At 43.7% G+C, this 24,733-nt stretch overlaps 1 protein-coding gene across 1 annotated transcript in view; it reads right to left on the bottom strand.

Annotated features, from left to right (window-relative positions):
• The window catches only part of sigirr (single immunoglobulin and toll-interleukin 1 receptor (TIR) domain), a 79,540-nt gene extending 59,237 nt beyond the window's left edge, over positions 1 to 20,303 (bottom strand). The window contains exon 1 of the mRNA XM_067993757.1: positions 19,533 to 20,303. Within this exon, the coding sequence (XP_067849858.1) occupies positions 19,533 to 19,719 (187 nt within the window). The 5' untranslated portion in view covers positions 19,720 to 20,303. The remainder of the gene's footprint in view (positions 1 to 19,532) is intronic.
• Positions 20,304 to 24,733: the final 4,430 nt, after the last annotated feature.

Here is a 24,733-nt window from a genome sequence, read left to right as displayed (position 1 = left end):
GTTATCATTGCCAGTGCTAGGGAAGGCACGAAGTTGCATTGCCTAGTGGATTGAGTGAGCACCAACAAGCCTGACAGTCTTGCCCTTCTTTCTGCACGCAAAAACCCTTCCTAATATCGAAATAAATGCCCCGACATCACAGCTTCGTAACAGAAATTAGCGTGACTGCCTTTGGTGTCTGACTTTTCTCACAATTTGGTGATGAATTTAAAAATAGTTAGGTTGAATCTTTTACCTTCTGTATAAACACAATGGGTAACAACGGTTTAAAATAGTTGATAAGTAACCTGATCATGTAATTTACACCTAACTTAAATTTTGCATGTATTATGGATCAGATTTCTCCGGTGTTGCTTTACCAATGAACGCAATTTAGGAAGAGGCATTTTAGTGAAAAGAATATGCCAAAGCTTGACACCTCACAGTCTAGCATCAATGCACAGTGTCACAGAGTGGAGGGACACAGGTCTGATTGATGATCTAGGTTGCTGTGCTTCTGGGAGGCCCTGAGCAGAACATAAGGATGTTCAATGGTAAATTAAGTTTAACATGTTAAAATACAGCACTTGGGTGAAAAGATGGTGTCATAAGGATACAATGAATTGAACTGAATTAACACAGGGAGATTTAGAAAAGGACCTGGGAGCAATAGTGGACACATCACTTTCAATGTCTACAATATGGGGACATAATTTTAAAAGTTGACAGATTGCTGGGCTATAAGGCCAGAACAGGAGAATACAAATCTGCAGAAGTTATGCTAAGGCTTTATAATCCACTGATCAGACCAAAGGAACAACCTAACACTATTTACTTCATCAGAAACCTTTTATAATCATGAAGATCTTTATCCCATCACAGGTCATCCTTCTTCAGCTCTAGTTGAAAAAAAGTCCCAACTTCTCCAATCTCTCGATAACTATAGCCCCTCATGCCTCGTCAAATCCTAGTGAATTGACGTTGCTCCTTTCCATTGTTTCTATATCCTTCCTATAATAGGGTGCTCAAAACTGTATACAATACTCCAACTAGAACATAACTAAAGGTCAGGCTTTTGTTTTTTTACGGCTCTAGGTACAAACTAAGGATTCCATTTGCCTTTTTGTGGCCTTATCTACTTGTGCTGACATCTTTAATATAGAAGCACCTGTATATTTGCACACCAAGGTCCCTTTGCTTCTCAACTCTATTTAAAACTTACCATTTAAGATATTGACTTTCTTTATTCTTACTTCCAAAATGTATATTGAACTGCATCTGCCACCCATCTACCCATCCCAGTAGCATATACATATCCTTCACAATCTTCTACATGATTTGCCATGATCACAATTTGGTGCCATCATCAAATTTCGATATTGCTCCCTTAATTCCTAAATCCAGATATCAGATAGTAAATAAGAGCATCCCCAACACAATCTTGTGGAACACCACTCACCACACCTTTCCAGTCTGAGAAACTTCCTTTTATTCCCTATCATAGGAACAGGAGTAGCCCATTCAGCCCCTCGAGCCTGTTCCGCCATTCAATGAGATCATGGCTGATCTGTATCCTAACTCCATGTCCCTTAATACTCTTGGCTAGCAAAAATCTATTGATCTCACATTTAAAATGATTAATTGAGCTAGCATCTACTGCTTTTTGTGGGACAGTTCTCCACACTTCTACCACACTTTGCGTGAAGAAGTATTTCCTAATTTCTCTCCTGAATGGCCTGGTTCTGATTTTAAGGATACACCCTCTTGTCCTAGACTCCCCCACCAGCAGAAAAAGTTTCTTTCTATCAATTCCTTTCAAAATCTTAAAACTCTCAATCAAATCACCCTTTAATCATCTATATTTCAGGGAATACAAGCCTAGTTTATGTAATTTCGCCTCAGAATTTAACCCTTGGAGCCCTGGTAGCATTCTGGTGAATCTGTGCCGCACTCCATCCAAGGCCAATATATCCTTTCTAAGGTGAGGTGCCCAGAATTGGACACAGTACTCCAGATGTGGTCTAGCCAGGGCCTTGTATAGCTGTAGCAAAACTTCCTCCCCTTTATATTCTAGCCCTCTAGTTATAAAGACTAATATTCCATTAACCTTTTTGATTATTTTTTGCACCTGACTACTATATTTTATTGAACTGTGTACGTGGACCCCAAAATCTCTTTGGACCTCCACAGTTCCCAGCTTTTCACCATTTATAAAACACTCGGATCTATCCTTTTTTAGTCCAAAATGGAGGACCTCAAGCTTACCTACAATGAAATCCATCTGCCACAGTTTTGCCCACTCACTTAATATATATCAATGTCTCTTTATAATGTTATGGTCTCGTCTACACTACTTACTATGCCATCAATCTTTGTGTCGTTGGCAAACTTGGATATACGGCTCTCCATTGGGCTGGATTTTGCTGTAAAAGTATTGGTGAGGCGAACAGGGCTCACCATTATTTCTGTGCAAATCATATAGCAACTTCCGGTGAGTGCACATGTGTAGTTAAACGCGGAAATCGTAAGTTGCTGTACCAGCTGCGATCTTCCTTTGTAAGCTCCACGAAAATGGCATCTCATTGTCTGGTTCCCCATTCAAATGAATAGAACAGCACGATGATCCTGCACTGACATCATAGACATGGACTAATCTCACCAAAAAAAGTTAGGGCTTGTCCATTCTGATATAAGTACTCATTTAATAGTGTGGTAAGTCTTAATGACTGCCAATCTCTGGCAGTGAAAATTAACTTTAGCAAGTGTGGAATCTCATGCCTTCAGATATGAGTTGTTGTTGGACATTTAAAACAAAAATTTAAACAAATTTTTATTTTTTTTTTACTTTTTCGTTCTGTCTCTTATTTCGGGCTTTTAATCTAATTTTTCTTACCCCGCACCTGATTTGACGTTCAATTAATTGTTTTTACTTACACTTCCTAATTCAGTCTCTTCGCGGCTTATTAATGATGCTTTCAAGTTGGTTAAGGGGAGACACAGTTGCTTGTCCTGTTCACACAGGTCCCAGATGCCCTGTAGAGGGTGCAGCGCTTTTTGGCTCTCTAATTTAGAGGAAGTAGCCGTGCAAAAGCTCATAGAAAGTCTATAGGCAAGTACAAGTCTAACGAATGGCAGGAGCCGTTCGTTCACCACTAACAGCAAAATACGGTCCATTGTGTTATCCAAGTCATTAATAGAGATAGTGCATTGTTGAGCACAGTTCCTTGTGGGACACCACTAATCACTTCCTTCCAATTTGGGTACATACCCATCATCCCTACTGTGTCTTTTACCACCTAACCAATCTCCTAAACAGGTCAATAATTTGCCTTTAATTCCATGAGCTTTAATTCTAGCTAACAGTCTCTTATGTGGAACCTTATCAAATGCCTTCTGGAAGTCCATATAAACTACATCCATTTGTTCTCCTGTCTACTACTTTAGTTTCTTCCTCAAAAAATGTAATTAGGTTCGTTAGACATGACCTACCCTTTACAAATCCATGTTTCCTCTCTCTAATCAGCTCAAATTTGTCCTTAATTGTAGATTCCAATAACTTCCCCATAACAGATGTTAGACTAACAGGTCTATAATTTCCTAGTTCCTCTCTCTCACCGTACTTAAATAATGGAGTTACATTTGCAATTTTTCAAGCTAAAAAAGGGAAAATTCCTGAATCGAGAGAGCTTTGGAAGATTATGGCTAAAGCAGCTGCAATTTCCTCACCTACTTCCTTTAAAACCCTGGGGTTTTTCCTAATACTGTTTTCTTGCTTACGTTAACTTTAGTAAGTTCCAGTCCTTGATTTATTATTAGTCTCCCTGGAATGTCAGATATATACTGTGAAGACTGACACAAAGTAATTATTCAACAAGTCTGCCATTTCCTTATTTTCATTTGCAATATTACCCACATTGTTTTTAAAGGGCCCACATTACCCTTGACTACCCTTTTCCTGCTAATATAATTGAAAAAACTTTTTGTGTTAATCTTGATATCCCTCGCAAGTTTCTTTTCGTATTCCCTTTTTGTAGTTCTATCTTTTTTGTCTTCCTTTGCTGTTCTTATACCTCTCTCAGACCCTTGGATCTACACTATTCTTTGCACTTTTGTATGCTCTTTCCTTTAATTTAATGTTATCCCTCACCTCTTATGTTGATCATGGCTGTTTTAAGATCATAAGAAATAGGAGCAGGCGTAGGCCATACCGCCCCTCCAGCTTGCTCCGCCATTCAAGAGCATGGCTGATCTTCGACCTCAACTCCACTTTCCCGCCTGATCCCATATCCCTTGATTCACCTAGAATCCAAAAATCTAAAATTGATCTCAGTCTTGGATACACTCAATGACTGAGCATCCACAGCCCCCTGGGTGCAGAATTCCAAAGATTCACAACCCTTTGAGTAAAGAAATTTCTCCTCATCTGAGTCCTAAATGGCTGACCCCTTATCTGGAGACTATGCCCCTAGTTCTAGACTCTCCAGCCAGGGGAAACAACCTCTTAGCATCGACCCTGTCAAGCCCCCTAATAATCTTATATGTTTCAATGAGATCACCTCTCATTCTTCTAAACTCCAGAGAGTATAGTCCCATTCTATTCAATCGCTCCTCATAGGACAACCCTCTCATCCCAGGAATCAGTCTACTGAACCTTCATTGCACCGTCTCTAAGGCAAGTATATCCTTCCTTAGGTAAGGAGACCAAAACTGTACACAGTACTCCAGGTGTGGTTGCATCAATGCTCTGTACAATTGCAGCAAGACTTCCCTACTCTTGTACTCCAACCCCCCTGCAATTAAGGCCAACATACCATTTGCCTTCCTAATTGCTTGCTGTACCTGCATACTAACTTTGTGTTTCTTGTACAAGGACACCCAATTCCCTCTGAACCAACATTTAATAGTTTCTCACCATTTAAAAAATATTCTGTTTTTCTATTCTTCCTACCAAAGTGAATAACCTCACATTTCGCCACATTATATCTGCCACCTCTGTGCCCACTTCCTTAACCAGTCTATATCCCTTTGCAGACTCTGTGTCCTCCACACAGCTTACTTTCCCACCTAGCTTTGTATCATCAGCAAACTTGGATACATTACACTCGGTCCCTTCATCTAAAGTCTATTAATATAGATTGCAAATAGCTGAGGCCCAAGCACTGATCCTTGCGGTACCCCACTAGTTACAGCCTGCCAACTTGAAAATGACCAGTTTATTCCTACTCTCTGTTTTCTGTCTATTAACCAGTCCTCAATCCATGCTAATATGTTACCCCCAACCCCATGAGCCCTTATCTGCGTAACAACCTTTTATGTGGCACCTTATTGAATGCTTTTGCAAATCCAAATATACGACATCCACTGGTTCCCCTTTATCTACCCTGCTAGTTACATCCTCAAAATACTCTAATAGATTTGTCAAACAAGACCATGTTGACTCTACCTAATCATAACGGGCCAGAAATTATTCACCTGTGGGCACCGCTCCATGATGGCATCCTCTCCAACTGCCGGCAAATCTATTGTGCAAGTTAGCGAATGCGCACATGCGCAGTAAAACCCCAAAATCGCAAACTTGCTCCCACTGGTTCGCCAGCGGTTTGACAGGTACGAATTAAAGGGCCAGCTACGCTACAATCAATAAAATCAGCAAACATTCATAAACTTACCCATCTGCCCAGCTGGAACGAAGATACTTACGCCACCAAAAGGTATGCTGGAAAATACCAGCCTTACTCTACTTTTTAAAAGCGCGGTGTCTGTTAATGACTGCAAAACAACAAAAAATTAAATTTTAAAAATGTGGAATGTCAAATTACCCTTATTTTAATATTTTTTGACCATTAAAAAAAATTTTGATTTAAAATTTTACTTTTTAAAAAAAACTTCTGTAAGTTTCATTAAATTAAATTTGTTTGGCTTTTTATAATAAAGTATGTTAAATTTTTATTTACACGAACATAGACAAGTCCACTTTAAATGAATGAGTTTATTTGCCTGCTTTTGGGCGTGACTTCTCTTCTTGACAGATTCTGTGGGTGCGGCTTCCATTCCCACAGAGTCTATCGGTACGGAGGAGGGTGTGCTAATATCACAGTGCTGAACTGAGAAAAAATTTAAAATGGAGCAAGTGGACGTTGGAGACCACGAGGTAAGTATTTTCGTAGTCTTTGTCCACAGGATGTGCAAATTCGCGATTTTGAGGTTTTACTGCACGTGTGCCCTGTTACCATGTCCTTAATAATAGGTTCCAGCATTTTACTGGCTACTGATGTCAGGCTAACTGGCCTGTAGTTCCCGGTTTTCTCTCTCCCTCCTCTCTTGAATAGCGGTGTTACATTTGTTATCTTCCAAACCACTGGGACCGTTCTAAATCAAGGGAATTTTGGAAGATCACAATCAATGCATCCACTATCTCTGCAGCCACCTCTTCTAGAACTCTAGGATGTAGGCCATCAGGTCCAGGGAATTTGTCAGCGTTTAGTCTCATTAATTTTTCCAGTACTTTTTCTTTAATAATATTACATTGTTACTCCCTCTCATCTTGGTTCCCCACTATTTCTGGTATATTTTTTGTGTCTTCTACTGTGAAAACAGATACAAAATATTTGTTTAACGTCTCTGCCATTTCCTTATTCCCCATTATAATTTCTCCTGTCTCCGCCTGTAAGGGACCCACGTTTACTTTCGCTACACTTCCTTTTTACATACTTGTAGAAGCTCTTACAATTTGTTCTTTATAGTTCTTGCTAGTTTTTACTCTCATATTCTACTTTCTCCCTCTATCAATTTGTTGATCATCCTTTGCTGGTTTCTAAAACTCTCCCGATCCTCTTCTTGGCAACATTATAGGCCTCTTCTTTTAATCTAATTCTATCATTAACTTCTTTAGTTAGCCACAGATAGATCACTTTTCCTGTGGAATTCTTATTCCTCAATGGAATGTATATTCGTTGAGAATTATGAAATATTTCTTGAAATGTTCACAATTGCTTATCTGCCGTCATATCTTTTAATCTAATTTCCTAATCAACCTTAGCCAACTCGCCCTTCATACCTATGTAATTAGCTTTGTTTAAGTTTAAGTTTCGAATTTCGTACTTAAGTACGTCATTCTCAAATTGAATATCAAATTCTATCATATTATGATCACTCATCCCCAGAGGAACCCTTACTATGAGATTACTAATTAATCCTACCTCATTGCACAAGACTAAGATAGCCTGTTGCCTGCTTGGCTCCACGACATATTGTTCTAGGAAACTGTTTCCAGTGCATTCCACGAACTCGTCCTCCAAAATACTTTTGCCAATTTGATTTGCCCAGTCTATAAGAAGATTAAAGTCCCCCACGATTATTGCATTACCTTTGTTACAAGCTCCTCTTATTCCTTGATTAATACTCTGTCCAACAGTATAACTACTGTTGGGGGGTTGGGGGGGGGGGGGGGGCTATAAACTACTCCCACCAATATTTTCTGCCCCTTGTTATTTCTTATCTCTGCCCATACTGATTCTACTTCCTGATCTTCCAAGCCAAGATGCTTTCTCACTATTTTCTTTATGTCATCCTTTATTATCAGGGCTACACCACCCACTCCTTCTCCATTTTGTCTGTCTTTTTGAAAAGTCAAGTACTCTGGAATATTTAGTTCCCAACCTTGCAACCACGTCTTAGTAATGGCTACTAGATCAAATCCATTTATCTCTATTTGTGCCACTAATTCAGCTATCTTGTTACTAATGCTTTGTGCATTCAGATAAAGAGCCTTTAATTTTAACTTTTTACTATTTTTCCCTGACTTAACCTTATTCACTGATGCACTATTACCGTTAAACTCTGTCTCTTCCTGACACACTCTGCTTGTCTTTACCCAAATCGCTACCCTGCTCTATGGCCTTCACTTTTCTCTTTAGATTTATAAATTTACCCTTACCTGAAAAACCACCCCCCATCCCTTTTAGTTAAAACCCCATCTACTGCCCTAGTTATTCAATTCGCCAGGACACTGGTCCTAGCCCAGTTTCAGTACAGCCTGTCCCAAAGGAACAGATCCCTCTTTTCCCAGTACTGGTGCCGGTGCCCCATGAGTTGAAACCCGTTTCCCGCACCACTCTTTGAGCCAAGCATTTAACTCTCTGATCTGTTTGACCCTGTGCCAATTTGCGCATGGCTCAGGTAGTAATCCAGAGATTATTACCTTTGAGGTTCTGCTTATTAATTTGTCCTCAAACTTCCTCAGCAGAACCTCATTCCTAGTTCTACCTAAGTCATTGGTTCCTACGTGGATCACGCCAACTGGATCCTCCCCCTCATGCTCCAAGTTCTTCTCCAGCCGCGGGGAGATGTCCTTAACCCTGGCACCGTGCAGGCAACACAGCCTTCGGGACTCCCAATTGTGGCTGCAGCGAACAATGTCTATCCCCCTGTCCATACTATCCCCTACCACTACCACATTCTTTTTCACTCCCCCCACTTGAATGGCCTCCTGTACCGCGGTGCCGAGGTCAACTTGCCCTTCCTCCCTGCAGTCTTTGCTCTCATCCACACAGGTAGCAAGTACTTTGTACCTATTGGACAAGGTCAAAGGTTGAGGCTGCTCCACCACTGCATGCTGGGTCCCTATACCTGCCTGACTCACAGTCACATCCTCCTGTCGCTGACCACCGACCAAATCTAAACCACTACCTAACCTAAGGGGTACGACTGCCTCCTGGATCAAAGTGTCCAGATAACTCTCCCTCTCCCTGATGCATCGCAATGTCTGCAGCTCAGGCTCTAGCTCAAAAATTATGAGCCGAAGTTCCTCGAGTTGCAGACACTTACTGCAGATCTGGTTGCTCAGGATCTCGCTGGTCTCCACCAACTTCCACATGCTGCAGTCACAATACACCACCTGTCCTGCCATCCCTAGCTAAGCTTGTTTTATATATTTAATTAGTTAAAGTTTATATTCACTCGATATTTTTAGTTTTATTAACTAATTAGTTTTTCTAGTTTAAGTTATTAATTTAATAAAGTAATAGCAAGTTATAGTTTCCTAGTTCTTAGTTTAAACCACTACCCCAGCTTAGCAAAAAAACCCAGTAAGACTCACCAACCAATCACCTACCTGCTGTCCTGTGACGCCAGTCCTTGATCATTTTTTTCTGTTTTGTTTTTGATTTCACCTTGTTACAGGGATTGGTCCCTGGGCCTTCCTGCTCAGGTCCACACTCTTGCACTACTCTTATTTGATATGCAGAACTCTTGCCCCTTCAAGCTATAGTGGATGCTGGAGGCCAATCATCTCAACTCCAGAGCATTGCTGCAGGAGTTTCTCAGGGCAGTGTACGAGGCCCAACCATCTTCAGCTGCTTCATCAATGACCTCCCCTTCATCATAAGGTCAGAAATGGGGATGTTCGCTGATGATTGCACAGTGTTCAGTTCCATTCGCAACCCTTCAGATAATGAAGCAGTCTGTGCCCGCATGCAGCAAGGCCTGGACAACATCCAGGCTTGGGCTGATAAGTGGCAAGTAATATTCGTGCCAGACAAGTGCCAGGCAATGACCATCTCCATCAGGAGAGAGTCTAACCACCTCCCTTGGACATTCAACGGCATTACCATTGGGGGTCACCATTGACCAGAAACTTAACTGGGCCAGCCATATTTTTTTTTCGTTCACGGGATGTGGGCGTCGCTGGCGAGGCCAGCATTTATTGCCCATCCCTAATTGCCCTTGAGAAGGTGGTGGTGAGCCGCCCTTCTTGAACTGCTGCAGTCCGTGTGGTGAAGGTTCTCCCACAGTGCTGTTAGGAAGGGAGTTCCAGGATTTTGACCCAGCGATGATGAAGGAACGGCGATATATTTCCAAGTTGGGATGGTGTGTGACTTGGAGGGGAACGTGCAGGTGGTGTTGTTCCCATGTGCCTGCTGCCCTTGTCCTTCTAGGTGGTAGAGGTCGTGGGTTTGGGAGGTGCTGTCGAAGAAGCCATGGTGAGTTGCTACAGTGCATCCTGTGGATGGTACACACTGCAGCCACAGTGCGCCGGTGGTGAAGGGAGTGAACGGTTAGGGTGCTGGATGGGGTGCCAATCAATTGGGATGCTTTGTCCTGAATGGTGTAGAGCTTCTTGAGTGTTGTTGGAGCTGCACTCATCCAGGCAAGTGGAGAGTATTCCATCGCACTCCTGACCTGTGCCTTGTAGATGGTGGAAAGGCTTTGGGGAGTCAGGAGGTGAGTCACTCGCCGCAGAATACCCAGCCTCTGACCTGCTCTTGTTTCTGGTCAATGGTGACCCCCAGGATGTTGATGGTGGGGGGATTCGGCAATGGTAATGCTGTTGAATGTCAAGGGGAGGTGGTTAGACTGTCTCTTGTTGGAGATGGTCATTGTCTGGCACAAATGTCACTTGCCACTTATCAGCCCAAGCCTGGATGTTGTCCAGGTCTTGCTGCATGCGGGCACGGACTGCTTCATTATCTGAAGGGTTGCGAATGGAACTGAACACTGTGCAATCATCAGCGAACATCCCCATTTCTGACCTTACGATGAAGGGAAGGTCATTGATGAAGCAGCTGAAGATGGTTGGGCCTAGGACACTGCCCTGAGGAACTCCTGCACCAATGCCCTGGAGTTGAGATGATTGGCCTCCAACAACCACTACCATCTTCCTTTGTGCTAGGTATGACTCCAGCCGCTGGAGAGTTTTCCCCCTGATTCCCATTGACTTCAATTTTACTAGGGCTCCTTGGTGCCACACTCGGTCAAATGCTGCCTTGGTGTCAAGGACAGTCACTCTCACCTCACCTCTGGAATTCAGCTCTTTTGTCCATGTTTGGACCAAGGCTGTAAACAAGGTCTGGAGCCAAGTGGTCCTGGCGGAACCCAAACTGAGCATCAGTGAGCAGGTTATTGGTGAGTAAGTGCCGCTTGATAGCACTGTCGAGGACACCTCCCATCACTTTGCTGATGATTGAGAGTAGACTGATGGGGCGGTAATTGGCCGGATTGGATTTGTCCTACTTTTTGTGGACAGGATATACCTGGGCAATTTTCCACATTGTCGGGTAGATGCCAGTGTTGTAGCTGTACTGGAACAGCTTGGCTAGAGGCGCAGCTCGTTCTGGAGCACAAGTCTTCAGCACTACAGCTGGGATGTTGTCGGGGCCCATAGCCTTTGCTGTATCCAGTGCACTCAGCTGTTTCTTGATATCACGTGGAGTGAATCGAATTGGCTGAAGACTGGCTTCTGTGATGGTGGGGATATCGGGAGGAGGCCGAGATGGATCATCCACTCGGCACTTCTGGCTGAAGATGGTTGCAAACGCTTCAGCCTTGTCTTTTGCACTCACGTGCTGGACTCCGCCATCATTGAGGATGGGGATGTTTACAGAGCCTCCTCCTCCCGTTAGTTGTTTAATTGTCCACCACCATTCACGACTGGACGTGGCAGGACTGCAGAGCTTGAATCTGATCCGCTGGTTGTGGAATCGCTTAGCTCTGTCTATAGCACGTTGCTTCCGCTGTTCAGCATGCATGTAGTCCTGAGTTGTAGCTTCACCAGGCTGGTACCTCATTTTTAGGTACGCCTGGTGCTGCTCCTGGCATGCTCTTCTACACTCCTCATTGAACCAGGGTTGATCCCCTGGCTTGTTGGTAATGGTAGAGTGAGGAATATGCCGGGCCATGAAGTTACAGATTGTGATGGAATACAAATCTGCTGCTGATGGCCCACAGTGCCTCATGGATACCCAGTTTTGAGCTGAGGGAGGGCGGGAGATGGTAATCAGCAGGACGTTTCCTTGCCCATGTTTGACCTGGTGCCATGAGATTTCATGGGGTCCAGAGTCAATGTTGAGGACTCCCAGGGCCACTCCCTTCTGACTGTATATCACTGTACCGCCACCTCTGGTGGGTTTGTCCTGCCAGTGGGACAGGACATACCCAGGGATGGTGATGGAAGAGTCTGGGACATTGGCTGAAAGGTATGATTCTGTGAGTATGGCTATGTCAGGCTGTTGCGTGACTCGTCTGTGGGACAGCTCTCCCAATTTTGGCTTAAGTCCCCAGATGTTAGTGAGGAGGACTTTGCAGAATCGACTGGGCTTGGTTTGCCTTTGTCGTGTCCGGTGCCTAGTGGTCCGATGCCGGGTGGTCCATCCGGTTTTATTCTTATTATGACTTTTTTTTAAAGTGAGATTGTACAACCGAGTGGCTTGCTAGGTCATTTCAGTGGGCAATTAAGAATCAACCACATTGCTGTGGGTCTGGAGTCACATTTAGGCCAGACCGGGTAAGGACGGCAGGTTTCCTCCCTAAAGGACATTAGTGAACCAGATGGGTTTTTAATGACAATCCGGTAGTTTCATGGCTACCATTACTGATACTCATTTTTTTAATTCCAGGGACTGGGTATTCTGTGGCTCGTGACTCACCCCCCGACTCCCCAAAGCCTTTCCACCATCGACATGGCACAAGTCAGGAGTGTGATGGAATACTCTCCACTTGCCTGGATGAGTGCAGCTCCAACAACACTCAAGAAGCTCGATACCATCCAGGACAAAGCAGCTCACTTGATTAGCACACCATCCACCAGCTTAAACATTCACTCCCTTCACCACCGGCGCACAGTGTCTGCAGTGTGTACCATCTACAAGATGCACTGCAGCAACTCACCAAGGCTTCTTCGACAGCACCTCCCAAACCCGCGACCTCTACCACCTAGAAGGACAAGGGCAGCAGGCACTTGGGAACAACACTACCTGCACGTTCCCCTCCAAGTCACACACCAGCCTGACTTGGAAATATATCGCCGTTCCTTCATCATCACTGGGTCAAAATCCTGGAACTCCCCACCTAACAGCACTGTGGGAGAACCTTCACCACACGGACTGCAGCGGTTCAAGAAGACGGCTCACCACCACCTTCTCAAGGGCAATAAATGCTGGCCTTGCCAGCGACGCCCACAATCCTATGAATGAATTTTTAAAAATTGTCTCTTATTCTTTGTCTGGCCTCTATTATTTCTACAAATAATTCTGTAAGGTTGGTGAAGCACTTTTAGAAATAGGAACAGGAGTAGGCCATTCAGGCCCTTGAGCCTGTTCTGCCATTCAATCATGGCTGATCTGTACCTCAACTCCACTTACCTCTCTTTGATCCAATTCCCTTGATACCCTTACCTAATAAAAATCAGTCGATTACATGTCTGAAAATTTCAGATTTGTACCTGTGCACTAGCTTTTAGTGATGTGTACCGTGGAAACCTAAAACCCTTTGCTCCTCCAGTTCCTAGTCTCTCGCCATTAAGAAGATATTCCGACTTGTCTTTCTTGGATCCAAATTGGAGGACCTCACACTTCCCCACATTGAACTCCATCTGCCACAGTTTTGCTCACTGATTGAGTCTGTGTATGTCCGTTTGTAACTTCCTGCTTCTATCTACACAACTTACTGCGCCTCCTAACATAGTGTCATCTGCAAACTTGGATATATAACTCTCCATTCTTTCATCCAAGTCATTGATATACATGATGAAAACCTGAAGTCCCAGTACAGATCCCTGGTGGACACCACTTGTTACATCCTGCCAATCAGGGTACATTCCCTTTATCCCTACTCTGTCTACTACCTCCCAACTGATAACTAACCTATGTCACAAGATTTCCTCCAATTCCATGCACCTTTTTTTGTTACTAATAAAATCCATGCTGACTGGTCCTGATAAATTCAAATTTCTCCAAGCACTGAAAATGGGTGTCGAGAAGACTCTTTTAGAAGTTTCTGCCTTTTAAAAATCTGTGCTAAAAGTTAGTGAAAAGTAAATTTAGAACAGATACCAGGAAAAAGTTCTTCAGTCAAAAATGGTGAATATTTGGAATAATTTACCAGGCGTGATAACAAAGACTAAAACGTTAGCGACATTCAAAATACACATTCAAAATCAATTTACAATGATCTCTCAAAGAGCCCTGGAGAGGGAGGCAGCCTCATGGAAGGCATATTCCTTAGTCACAGCCTGTCACGAAGCCCTGGATTAAGTGTTGGTGATGAGCAGGCTGTTACACATCACAGGACATGGACGTTCAGAACATTCCGGTGGTCTATAGGTGCAAACTGTTCCGCATAGGTCCTTCTACCATGCTGAAAATAAATGTCCATCATTTAGCTGTCAGTGACTTCTGGGTAGAAGGGAGAAAAATCAAAGAAAAAGAAAGTGCATCCAGCTTATTGGTGAAAGGGTTAACATCTGAGCTGGTCAGACGTGAAGTTCTGTACACAGGTACTTTGTACCTTTCCATTATCTGGAGCCATAATGCATAAATATAACCGAGCAGCAGGTGTTGTGTAAATACTGCTCCACCTGCCAGTATCTGACTCACCCTCACATGATACAGCTCAGTACTGTAAGCTCCTCTCTCATTGCTCATATGATATACCACGCAGACTCTCAAACTAAAATAGATAGATTCTCGGAGAAGACAGATGTGGGGGTGGGGGAACTATCGTAGGTGCTGCATGAGCCAATAGTGAACTGCCTGAGGGAGTGTTGGGAATTGAGAGCATGTAACACTGTTCCCACGGTTCAGAGAACCAATCGCTCTCTGCAAGTGCCTGAAGAGCTGCATCCTTGCCTAGCAGGATGAACTTCCCACCAGGAGGTTTCCCCTGGGCCAGCAGAGCAGACTACTTGCACAGAACCCTAATTTGAGGAAATCCCTATGATATATGGATCTAGTAGCCATTACAGAGACGTGGTTTCAAGACGACCAAGGTTGGGAACTAAATATTCCAGGGCAATTAGCCTTTCGAAAAGTCAAACAAAATGGAAAAGAAAGGTGGGGGGTGGAGCCCTGATAATAAAGGATGACATAAAGACAGTAGTAAGAAAGGATCTTGGCTCAGAAGATTAAAAAATAGATGTGGGTGGAGATAAGAAATAGCAAGGGGCAGAAAACACTGGTGGGAGTACTTTATAGGCCCCCTAACAGTAGTTACACTGTTGAACAGGGTATTAATCAAGGAATAAGAGGAGCTTGTAACAAGGGTAATGCAATAATCATGGGGGACTTTAATCTTCATATAGACTGGGCAAATCAAATTGGCAAAAGTAGTTTGGAGGATGAGATCATGGAATGCATTCGAGACAGTTTCCTACGTTGTGGAACTAACCAGGGAACAGGCCATTTTAGATTTTGTCTTGTGTAATGAGTCAGAGTTAATTAGTAATCTCATAGGAAGGGATCCTCTGGGGAAGAGTGATCATAATATGATGAATTTCATATTGAGTTCATAAGTACAAGGGGTGAGTTGGCTAAGTTTGATTGGGAAATTAGATTCAACGATATGACGGTAGATAAGCAGGTGCGAACATTTAAAAAAATATTTCATAATTCTCAACAAATATACATTCCATTGAGGAATTAAAAACCCCATGGGAAACGTGATCCCTCCGTGGCTAACTATAGAAGTTAAGGATAGTATTAGATTAAAAGAAGAGACTTATAATGTTGCCAAGAATAGTAAGCCTGAGAAGTGGGAGAGTTTTAGAAACCAGCAAAGGATGACCAAAAAATTGATAAAGAAGGAGAAAATAGAATATGTAAGTAAACTAGCAAGAAATATTTTTTAAAAATTGTAAGAGCTTCTACAAGTATGTAAAAAGGAAGCGTAGCGAAAGTAAACGTGGGTCCCTTACAGGCGGAGACAGGAGAAATTATAATGGGGAATAAGGAAATGGCAGAGACGTTAAACAAATATTTTGTATCTGTCTTCACAGTTGAAGACACAAAAAACATACCAGAAATATTGCGGAACCAAGGGGTAAATAAGAGTGAGGAACTTAAAGTAGTTAATATTAATAAAGAAAAAGTACTGGAGAAATTACTGGAGACTAAAAGCCGACTAATCCCCTGTACCTGATGGCCTACATCCTAGGGTTCTAAAAGGGTGGCTGCAGAGATAGTGGATTCATTGGTTTTGATCTTCCAAAATTCCTTAGATTCTAGAACAGTCCCAGTGGATTGGAAGGTAGCAAATGTAACACCATTATTCAAGAAGGGAGGGAAGAGAGAAAACAGGGAACTACAGACCAGTTAGCCTGACATCAGTAGTTGGGAAAATGCTAGAACCTATTATTGAGGATGTGGTAACAGGACACTTAGAATCATAATATGATTGGGCAGAGTCAACATGGTTTTATGAAAGGGAAATAGTGTTTGACAAAGCTACTGGAGTATTTTGATGTAACTAGCAAGGTAGATAGAGGAGAACCAGTGGATGTCGTATATTTGCATTTTCAAAAGGCATTTGATAAGGTGCCACACAAAAGGTTGTTACATAAGATAAGGGCTCATGGGGTTGAGGGTAATATATTAGGATGGATAGAGGATTGGTTAACAGACAGAAAACAGAGAGTAGGGATAAACAGGTCATTTTCAGGTTGGCAGGCTGTAACTAACAGGGTGCCACAAGGATCGGTACGTGGGCCTCAGCTATTTACAATCTATATTAATGACTTAGATGAAGGGACAAAGTGTAATGTATCCATTGCTGACGATACAAGGCTAGGTGGGGAAGCAAGCTGTGAGGACACAAAGAGTCTGCAAAGGGATATAGACAGGTTAAGTGAGTGGGCAAGAGGGTGGCAGATGGAGCATAATGTGGGGAAATGTGAGGTTATTCACTTTGGTAGGAAGAATAGAAAAACGGAATATATTTTAAATTGAGAGAAACTATTAAATGTTGGTGTTCAGAGGGATTTGGGCGTCCTTGTACACGAAACACAAAGTTAACATGCAGGTACAGCAAGCAATTAGGAAGGCAAATGGTATGTTGGCCTTTATTGCAAGGGGATTGGAGTACAAGAGTAAGGAGGTCTTGCTGCAATTGTACAGGGCTTTGGTGAGACCTCACCTGGAGTACTGTGTACAGTTTTGGTCTCCTTACCTAAGGAAGGATATACTTGCCTTAGAGGCGGTGCAGTGAAGGTTCACTAGATTGATTCCTGGGATGAGAGGGTTGTCCTCTGAGGCGAGGTTGAGTAGAATGGGCCTATACTCTGGAGTATAGAAGAATGAGAGATGATCTCATTGAAACATATAAGATTCCGAGAGGGCTTGACAGGGTAGATGCTGAGAGGTTGTTTCCCCTGGCTGAAAAGTCTAGAACTAGGGGGCACAGTCTCAGGATAAGGGGTCGGACGTTTAGGACGGAGATGAGTAAGAATTTCTTCACTTAGAGGGCTGTGAATCTTTGGAATTCTCTACCCCAGAGGGCTGTGGAAGTTCAGTCGTTAAATATATTCAAGACTGGGATCGATAGATTTTTGGACACTAAGGGAATCAAGGGATATGGGGATCAGGCGGGAAAGTGGAGTTGAGGTCGAAGATCAGCCATGATCTTATTGAATGGCAGAGCAGGCTCGAGGGGCCGTGTGGCCTACTTCTGCTCCTATTTCTTATGATCTTATATTATCGAGAGCGAATCTGAACAAGTTATTAAAAAATGAATTACAGAATCTACAGTATGTCCTAAATGGGGTTAGATTCACATATCAAAAATACATGCTGAGCAGCATTAGCACTACCCCTGCCCCCCGACCAGCAATATTACTTTATCATACTTTGAAATGTAATACACTCAGACCTGGAGTCTGATTCTGTGCTTATAACTGGATAAGAGAATACCAGCTGAAACAATCCAAAAACCACATTAGCATTTGCAACCAGACTGATTTTGTAATAAAAACAGAAAATGCTAGAAACACTCAGCAGGTCTTATATAACACATAGGTAACATATGTGGAGAAGGAAACAGAGTTAACGTTTCAGATCGATGACCATTCATTAGAACCGACGATGTTCTGAGGAAAGGTTGTCGATCTGAAACATTAACTCTCTCTCTTTTTCCACGGATCCTGCCTGACCTGCTGAGTATTTCCAGCATTTTCTTGCTTCAGGTTAAGTTTGATAGGATCTATCAAAAACAAATGATACCAACACGGTCACTCCGAATACTGCTTCAAGGTGACAGATGTATGGATCCTCTATCCCAGGTCTGAAACCTCCCCTTTTTCTTTAAATTTTCTCCCCAACTCTTTTGAAGGTGCCCAATCTTGCTGAAATATGGTTCCATGGACACCAAAATCATGAAGTGTTTTAATAAGAGTAAATAAGGAGAAACTATTTCCACTGGCTGAAGGGTTGTAACCAGAGCACACAGATTTAAGGCAATTGGCAAAAGAGCCAGAAGTGAGATGACGAGAATTTTTTTTTATGCAGCGAGTTATTATGATCTGGAATGCACTGCCTGAAAGGTAGTGGAAGCAGATTCAATTGTAGCTTTCAAAAGGGTACTAGATAGATACTTAAAGGGGAGAAAATTGAACGGCTAAAGGAAAAGTGCAGGGGAGTGGGTCCAACTGGATAGCCTTTCATAGAGCTGGCACAGGCATGATGGGCCAAGTAGCCTCCTTCTGTGCTGTAAGATTCTATGACCAGCAACCCTCCAAGTACTTTATCCCTGTGGCCATTCTTCAGGCAATGAGAGTTGGCAGGATATTCAACCACTAACGGCATGACGACCACGTCCAATCCATCATCCAACATCAGAGCACACACTGTCCAGCAACACTTAGTGAGGGGAAGCAATCAGAAGCAGGAACCCTTCCCTAACCCATTGCCATAGCCACTTGTAGCAGAACTACCTTACGAGGTTAGAATCTAGCATCCTTGTGACACGTGTAATGAGTGGCGCACCAACACAGTGCTTTCAGATGCTGGATTTCATTGTAAGGAGGGAAGTGGAGGCACATTCTCCATAGCGCACTGCATCAAACATCTGAATGCCATGGTCTCTGGCCAGCAGCACAGGGAGGTGAACTTAAGAGGTTAGCTTCATAAGCCCTCCACAAAAGGTGGTGGCCAATTTAGGGAAAGTCTGTGTGACATTATTGACAGCACCCCTAAATGCTTTTTAAAATGACCTACAGTAGCTAAAGTGCATGCTGAACTGCACTAGCCCCCCCTCCCACCCCCAAGACTTATCTTTATCATACTTTGAACTGTGCTCAGAGGCTAAGAACTATGATTCTTCCTTTTAATTGGATGGGGAAACATTCGTATGTGAGCCTGAAGAGTCGGTGATTGAGCCAATTCAGGCCAAGGGGCTTCACCTGATATATTAACCTGTCTCCTTTTGGACTAGTCTTAAACCTACCTCTTTGACCAAGCTATTCATCATCCCCACTAAAATCTCTTTCTTTGGCTTGGCATTCATTTTTCACTGATTACACCTCTGTGAAGCACCTTGAGCTGTTTTTCTACATTGAAGGCACTATATAAATGCAAGTTGTTTTTTTTAAGAATCTGATGGACTGCTCTGTACACTTTCTGCTTCCATTTAAGATTTCCAACATTTGCTTTTTTTTTTTAAACACAAAGGTTTCTTACTGAGTTTGCATTCTCCTGGAAATTCATACAAGAGGCACAAGTCACCTTGACACTAAAATGACGGCCAGACACTGATACCACATCGATGAGGCCTGTTCTACCTGCTGAGCTCACCTGGTTTTGAGATGCCACTTCTCTGCAGGCCAGTTCCTTCAGCGTTTCCAGCTCTGCTAATCAGCATACACAGTATCAGTAATGAACAGGAACCTCTGGCCCAGGCAAAATGCTTGCTCTCCCACATTTTTTCTGTGCGCTCTTTTAAGATGGTTGTTGCTGTTTTTTCCCTCACAATATGTGCCATAGGACGGACTACCGATTTAGGTCCAGGTGTTTCAGAAAATAGACAACAGGCATAAATTCACTCTGATATGCGGGATATTCCTGCACCAGTCCAAGTATTGCAAAATGTCAAACTCTATGTGCTATCCAGGTGACCTAGATGGAACACGGATCACAAACGCGTATTGAATCCAGGTGAGTCTCCGTTTTAAACTCAGACGCATATGTCTTCTAGACACATAAATGCACAACGTTCAGATCCAACGCAGTGCTATCCAAGTAGTAATAGTCCGAGTGTACAAGTACCTGCCGCAAATCCACTAGTTGAATTATGGCTAATAGTTTCTGTTGCAATTTTCCCAGTCCAAGCTCTGATTTTAACACGAGTCACTTGTCTCAAACTCTCTCTCTCTGTGAATTGATTGCCAGGAACGTGTTCCTGCAGCTTCCTGACTGTTCCCCTCTCTCTACCCGAGTGCGGCAGGTGCAGTCACTCCTGCAGGCAGCGCGCCTGCGACCCACGCTCTGCACACCGGGATTGTAGTCTTGGCCGGTGAGTCCTTGAACGTCAATCAATGATGAGCCGCCGCACTCGGGACTACAACAGCCGACATCCACCAGCCACCGCGACAGAACCCAGGACACGGCAGCAAAGGAGCCAGGTGAGACTGGGGGCGGGGCCCAAGGAACAATAGGAGAGGAACAGGTAACACCAGGTGTGTCACAGGGAGCGCTGCAGGGGTAGTGCAGGTCATACTGGGGGGAGTTAAAGAAACACTTGAAGAGGGGTAAAGGAAGGGTCATGGATAACGTTTGGGAAAGGTACAGGAAGAATTGGGGAGGAGCACGGAAACATTGGAGGAATAGCATAGTACTACTGGAGGGGGGAGCTTAGGAACAACGAGGGAGGGACAACGGGGACACCAGGGGAGGGTCACAAAAACAGTGGTGGAGAGAAAATGGGAGACATAGTGGGTTAGCCTCCAGCAGCTCTTCCTCCTTGGACCTGGGTACAAATCCAACTCACACTGACTTTTTTTCCCTGGAGAGTAGGTGGTTTAGGGGTGATCTTATAGAAGTCTATAAAATAATGAGGGGCATAGATAAGGTAGATAGTCAAAATCTTTTCCCAAAGGTAGGGGAGTCTATAACGAGGGGGTATAGATTTAAGGTGAGAGGGGAGAGATACAAAAAGGTCCAGAGGGGCAATTTTTTCACTCAAAGGGTGGTGAGTGTCTGGAACGAGCTGCCAGAGGCAGTAGTGGAGGCGGGTACAATTTTGTCTTTTAAAAAGCATTTGGACAGTTACATGGGTAAGATGAGTATAGAGGGATATGGGCCAAGTGCAGGCAATTGGGACGAGCTTAGTGGTATAAACTGGGCGACATGGACATGTTGGGCCGAAGGGCCTGTTTCCATGTTGTAATCTTCTATGATTCTATGATGGAATGAAAGTGTCTGTTAGTTGTAAAGGTCTTTTATGAAATGAGTTTTCACAATTTTAATCCAATTCCTAATAGGCATAGGCCTATGACACCAAATTGTAAAATAAATTCAGCACTACTTGGCAATCTCACTTTGTCATAGAGTCATAGAGCACGGATAGAGGCCCTTCGGCCCATCGTGTCCGCGCCGGCCATCAGCCCTGTCGACTCTAATCCCATATTCCAGCATTTGGTCCGTAGCCTTGTATGCAATGGCATTTCAAGTGCTCATCCAAATGCTTCTTGAATGTTGTGAGGGTTCCTGCCTCCACAACCCTTTCAGGCAGTGAGTTCCAGACTCCAACCACCCTCTGGGTGAAAAAGTTCTTTCTCAAATCCCCTCTAAACCTCCCGCCTTTTACCTTGAATCTATGTCCCCTTGTTATAGAACCCTCAACGAAGGGAAAAAGCTCCTTAGTATCCATCCTATCTGTGCCCCTCATAATTTTGTACACCTCAATCATGTCCCCCCTCAGCCTCCTCTGCTCCAAGGAAAACAAACCCAATCTTCCCAGTCTCTCTTCATAGCTGAAGCGCTCCAGCCCTGGTAACATCCTGGTGAATCTCCTCTGCACCCTCTCCAAAGCGATCACATCCTTCCTGTAGTGTGGCGACCAGAACTGCACACAGTACTCCAGCTGTGGCCTAACCAGTGTTTTATACAGCTCCATCATAACCTCCTTGCTCTTATATTCTATGCCTCGGCTAATAAAGGCAAGTATCCCATATGCCTTCTTTACCATCTTATCTACCTGTTCCGCTGCCTTCAGGGATCTGTGAACTTGCACACCAAGATCCCTCTGACCCTCTGTCTTGCCTAGGGTCCTCCCATTCATTGTGTAGTCCCTTGCCTTGTTGGTCCCTCCAAAGTGCATCACCTCGCACTTTTACGGGTTAAATTCCATTTGCCACTGTTCCGCCCATCTGACCAACCCATCTATATCGTCCTGCAGACTGAGGCTATCCTCCTCGCTATTTACCACCCTACCAATTTTTGTATCATCAGCGAACTTACTGATCATACCTTTTACATTCATATCCAAGTCATTAATGTAGACCACAAACAGCAAGGGACCCAGCACCGATCCCTGTGGTACCCCACTGGCCACAGGCTTCCAGTCACAAAAACAACCTTCGACCATCACCCTCTGCCTTCTGCCACTAAGCCAGTTTTGTATCCAAAGTGCCAAGGCACCCTGGATTCCATGGGCTCGTACCTTCTTGACCAGTCTCCTGTGGGGGACTTTATCGAAGGCCTTACTGAAATCCATGTATACCACATCCACTGCGTTACCCTCATCCACACGCCTAGTCACCCCCTCAAAAAATTCAATCAAATTAGTCAGACATGATCTTCCCTTGACAAAGCCATGTTGACTATCCCTGATTAATCCTTGCTTCTCCAAGTGGAGACTAATTTTGTCCTTCAGAATTTTTTCCAATAATTTTCCTACCACTGATGTTAGGCTCACTGGCCTGTAGTTCCCCGGTTTTTCCCTACTCCCCTTCTTGAATAATGGTATTACATTAGCAGTTCTCCAGTCCTCTGGCACATCCCCTGTGGCCAGAGAGGTTCTGAATATATGTGTCAGAGCCCCCGCAATCTCCTCCTTTGCCTCACACAGTAGCCTGGGATACATTTCGTCTGGGCCTGGGGATTTATCCATTTTTAGGCCTGCTAAAACCGCCAATACCTCCTCCCGCTCGATGTTAATATGTTCGAGTATATCACGTCCCCCTGCCGTATTTCTATGTCTACATCGTCCTTCTCCATAGTGAAAACAGATGCAAAAAATTCATTTAGAACCCCTCCTACATCTGCCGGCTCCACACACAGATTGCCATTTTTGTCCCTAATGGGCCCTATTTTTTCCCTAGTCATCCTCTTACCCTTAATATACTTATAAAACATCTTAGGATTTTCCTTTATTTTGCTCGCCAGTATTATTTCATGGCCCCTCCTTGATCTCCTAATTTCTTTTTTAAGTATCCCCCTGCACTTTTTGTACTCCTCTAGGGCTTCCTCCGTCTTTAGCCTTTTGTATCTGCCAAAAGCCCTCCTTTTTTTCCTAATCCATTCTCGTATATCCCCTGACATCCAAGGTTCCCTGGAGTTCTTGGAACCACCCTTGACCTTGACTTTGAAAGGTCATATGATGGCAAGTGTGGGAAATGCGAAAAATTGTCATACTGAGGCAATAGGATGTGCTCTTCTGAAGTTGGTGCTGAGTCATGTTGCTAGGGAAGAGTAGAGGGTGCTTTACTCTGCTTCTAGCTGTGCTGGACCTGACTTGGGAGTGCTTGATGCTGGCGGTGGGTGCCTGGAATGCAAAGTGTAAGTCCCCAGAACTAGCACTCCTCACCAGACACCTATAATGTGTATTTAAAAGTTATTTACAAAGGATGAATACAGGTCCTAAAGTGACAATCTTTAATATTTTGTCTACTCATTAGTTGGAAGATTGCCTACTGAAAATATATAATTATATATGTTAAAAATAGTGCATGGTTGCAACATTCCAAAGATATTGCACCTGTAGGTGGTTCAGTGTCCATTACATTAGGTGACTGGAGCACCTCAATCAAAAATAATTAACCCACCTTTATAAAGTAAAATCAAAATATACCCAAATCAGCTGCAAATATAAAGAAACGTAGGATGTTGGAAAAAAATCAGCAAACTTTGATATTAACAATTAATGAAAAGGTTAGTTAACAAACACGTTTAAATGATACTCGTGGCATAACAGGGCCTTCAAAAAAACGGCAATGGGTCGTATCTCCCAGGCAGTAGATTCTCCCGCATTATCCAGAGATTGGGTGAATCATGAGTCCCTACCTGGTCAGCGAAAAAACGCTCTGTCCCGCAAAGAACCTACCTTTACAGTGAATGCAGAATTAAGATTTAAAAAAACGACAAGCCATTCCCAAAGATTGAAAACCCTCCCTTCCCCCGACCAATGAACAACTCGTCGGAACTCTTCTCCAGCTTATACAATGCCTAACCACCTCCGCTAAGTCAAAAAAAAACCATCAGAATGCCCTTCACACTGAAAGAAAAACCCCTACTACGCCCTCCTCCCCCGCCCCCCCCTCCCCAGGACTGAAAAAATTCTTGCCAGGATTCTCCCCCACTCCCCCCATTGAGGCAATATCACCCCTAGAACCCTCCCTAACAAAATAAATGTTGACACCTATCTCTCCTTCTTGCCCCTTCCTTCTCCCTCTCACCCCTTCCTTCTCCCTCTCCACTTCCCTACCCTATTCCCTCATCCTCTACATCTCTGATCATCGAATCATACAGCACAGGAGGAGGCCATTCGACCCATTGTATCCGTGCTTACTCTTTGAAAGAACTATCCATTTAGTCCCACCCATAAGACCATAAGAGATAGGAGCAGGAGTAGGCCATTCGGCCCCTCGAGCCTGCTCCGCCATTTAGTGAGATCATGGCTGATCTGATTTTTACCTCAACTCCACTTTCCCGCCCTTTCCCCATATCATTTGACTCCCTTGCTGATCAAAAATTTGTCTAACTCAGCCTTGAATGTA

The sequence above is a fragment of the Heptranchias perlo genome, chromosome 12 (genome assembly GCF_035084215.1).
Source record: "Heptranchias perlo isolate sHepPer1 chromosome 12, sHepPer1.hap1, whole genome shotgun sequence".
Taxonomy (NCBI): domain Eukaryota; kingdom Metazoa; phylum Chordata; class Chondrichthyes; order Hexanchiformes; family Hexanchidae; genus Heptranchias; species Heptranchias perlo.
The sequence above is the reverse complement of the archived record's forward strand: the minus strand, read 5'-3'. Positions and strand labels throughout refer to the sequence as shown.